A 2,500-nucleotide genomic window follows, 5' to 3' on the forward strand; every position below is an offset into this window, starting at 1 on the left:
ATTTGATTAATGCTAGAACTATAGATCCATTCAAAAATGTTTCTGTTTTTCTTGGGGGGGGAGGGGGGGGTTCCTACAAAAAGACATGATGTCACCTTTGTAAGTGATGGTCTCGTTATGGCCCTTAACCTAAGTTCAAGTTGTCTCTATAGATGACTTAAGTTTTGACTCATCTTTCTTAGATCAATCCCTTCAAGATGGAGGTAAGGCAACGTTCTGACCGCTGAATGATGGTTTAACTTAACAAAACTATGTATCAAAGCACTAGTACAAGTGCATACATGGACAACAATGTGTGGAAATGATTGTACTTGCATGAGTGTTGTACTGAAACGACGTTGCTGTAAGACAACCTCCCACTTTGCTGTGCCCGTATATTGGAATTCCTCCTTCCCGAAACACATGCATTGATTATTTTACTTCTCATACGGTTTGAGGTTCAAATGGTAAATGCCTGAAGTTTTCCATGACTTGATTGATACATGCATATACTTTATAAGTATATGATGTGTGCTGTTTAACCTTAGTACCAACTATTACTACTACTTCACTGTTTATATCATGAACGGTATAAAAATGGGACCTTATCCACCTTTCAACTGTGTATTGACAGGATGGTTATAACGTTATATCACCAATTACTCATTTCCAGGCAAAAGTACTTTGGCTTTGCCTATCCAAAAGTTTTTTTTTTTTTCCAGTCTAATGTAATGGTTCACAACTGGTCTAGCTTTTTTAAAATGTATTAAATGTAAAGGTGACACAGTTTGCTTCAAGCACAATGAAGTAAAAAAAACCTTGTGTGATTGTTGGGTAAATTTTGTTTCTCAGCAATTTTTAGTCTTGGCCAGCGACTACAAAAAAACGAGTCGAGAATGACGGCTGTATTGGATGAACAAAGGCCTAATATTGTTCTGAAAATCATACAGAAAGTTCTTCTCGCAATTTGCCAATGATGTGTGGCAAGTTCTACTTTTGATGCAGTAGATGCTATAAAGTAGAGGATAGTAAAATAATTCATAATTTCATCTACTAGTTTATGTAGAAGAAGAAAAAAAAACACACACCTTAATACTTTTGTCCACTCTTTTGTGTCCCGGCATGGCATTTCTGTTTGTTCCATGTTGAGTGTAATAACCTCTGGTCGCTACTGCAGCGTTGTGTCTCAGCATTTCTCATTCAGCTGCTATTTGTTTTTAGCCTTTTTTTGTTTTTGCTTCCTTGTCTGCAACAGAGTCAGAGGCTGATGGGGATGGTAAGAAAGACGTATTGACACGTCTGTTTGCATGGCATTTTTCTTTTTTTCTACACCACTACCAAGTGTAATACAGTCTCCTGCTTGAACCGTTGTCCACATCAACACTACGTATTTGATTATAAAAATTAGAGCAACTTGTTTTTGTGGCCCTTAACGTAAGAAATCAATGCGGGCTTATTGATCAGTTTTAGTTTAATAATTAAAAGAATAGAGAAACTAGTTGAAGGAGTAACGCTGTTTTCAAATCCTAGGTGTTTTACAACTTTAGCGAACAATCGCCTGAACCTTTTCATTGCAATTCCACGTGTAAAAATTACAAAAAAAAACTGCAAATAACATTACTATGTTGAAATCTATTGTTAATAGAAAATAGAAGACATTTAAAAAGGGAGAATTGATTGAACGTTGCATGTGACTAAAAGCTAGAGTCACATGCTTTCACCTCTTATCCAAGAGGCTTCTTCAGTTCTGACCGACTACTGGGATGTTCTGGTATTTAGCCTCATGCAAAATAGCTGGATTGTTTGGAGTACCGATATGATTTTACATGAAAGATTTACAATCCTACTAATATGTATGATAAACAAGACAAAGTTAGAAATGTCAGTGTTTTAACTAACTAATTAACTTAACCGAATAACTTGTATTTCTTTAAACCATATTACACAGGATGCCCTCGCAAAATAACTCGTAGATGTACCACCATTAAAGGTCATGGGAAGTATTTTCTCATGTATCTCAGCAAAGTATTTTAAGGTCTGTGACTAAAAATAGCAACTTTAGTTTTGGATTCGGCCTGTACCACCCTAATACAGTACCTTGCTAACGTCTTTTCCTGCTTGCTTTGTCCTACCTAATAGAACTACATTGTGCATACTGTATGTGGCACAGTATCAGATGTTTGAGATATTGTGCATATCATTTTAAACTGCCTTGTTTATATTGATCCGGTTCTGCTCTATAGAAACCAAAGAGTTGATAAACAACAAGGTGATATATTGGAATAAAACCTTGAGTTTTCAGTCTAACGCTATTGTGTTTGTAGTGTTGGTAATAAAATCGAATTATGCAGTATAGTGTAAATGTAAACATTTGAATTGCTTTAAACACATTTGAATAGCAATACATTTTAAAAAGTAATGTGAATTTTAAAATTCATGTGTGTGTGTTTTGAAACAGTTAAATCTTAATTTTGTTAACACCGTAAACGTCTTAGTAAATGTTTTACTACGAATTTAAAAT

The 2,500-nt window shown here is 35.0% G+C and overlaps 1 protein-coding gene across 1 annotated transcript in view; it reads left to right on the forward strand.

The window, feature by feature from the left end:
• The window catches only part of LOC103382023 (myosin-binding protein C, fast-type-like), a 26,531-nt gene that overhangs the window by 8,415 nt on the left and 15,616 nt on the right, over positions 1 to 2,500 (forward strand). Inside the window, exons 3-4 of the mRNA XM_008314672.3 lie at positions 183 to 203; positions 1,235 to 1,255. Coding sequence (XP_008312894.1) covers positions 183 to 203; positions 1,235 to 1,255 — 42 coding nt within the window. The remainder of the gene's footprint in view (positions 1 to 182; positions 204 to 1,234; positions 1,256 to 2,500) is intronic.

The sequence above is a fragment of the Cynoglossus semilaevis genome, chromosome 8 (assembly GCF_000523025.1).
Source record: "Cynoglossus semilaevis isolate Cse_v1.0 chromosome 8, Cse_v1.0, whole genome shotgun sequence".
Taxonomy (NCBI): domain Eukaryota; kingdom Metazoa; phylum Chordata; class Actinopteri; order Pleuronectiformes; family Cynoglossidae; genus Cynoglossus; species Cynoglossus semilaevis.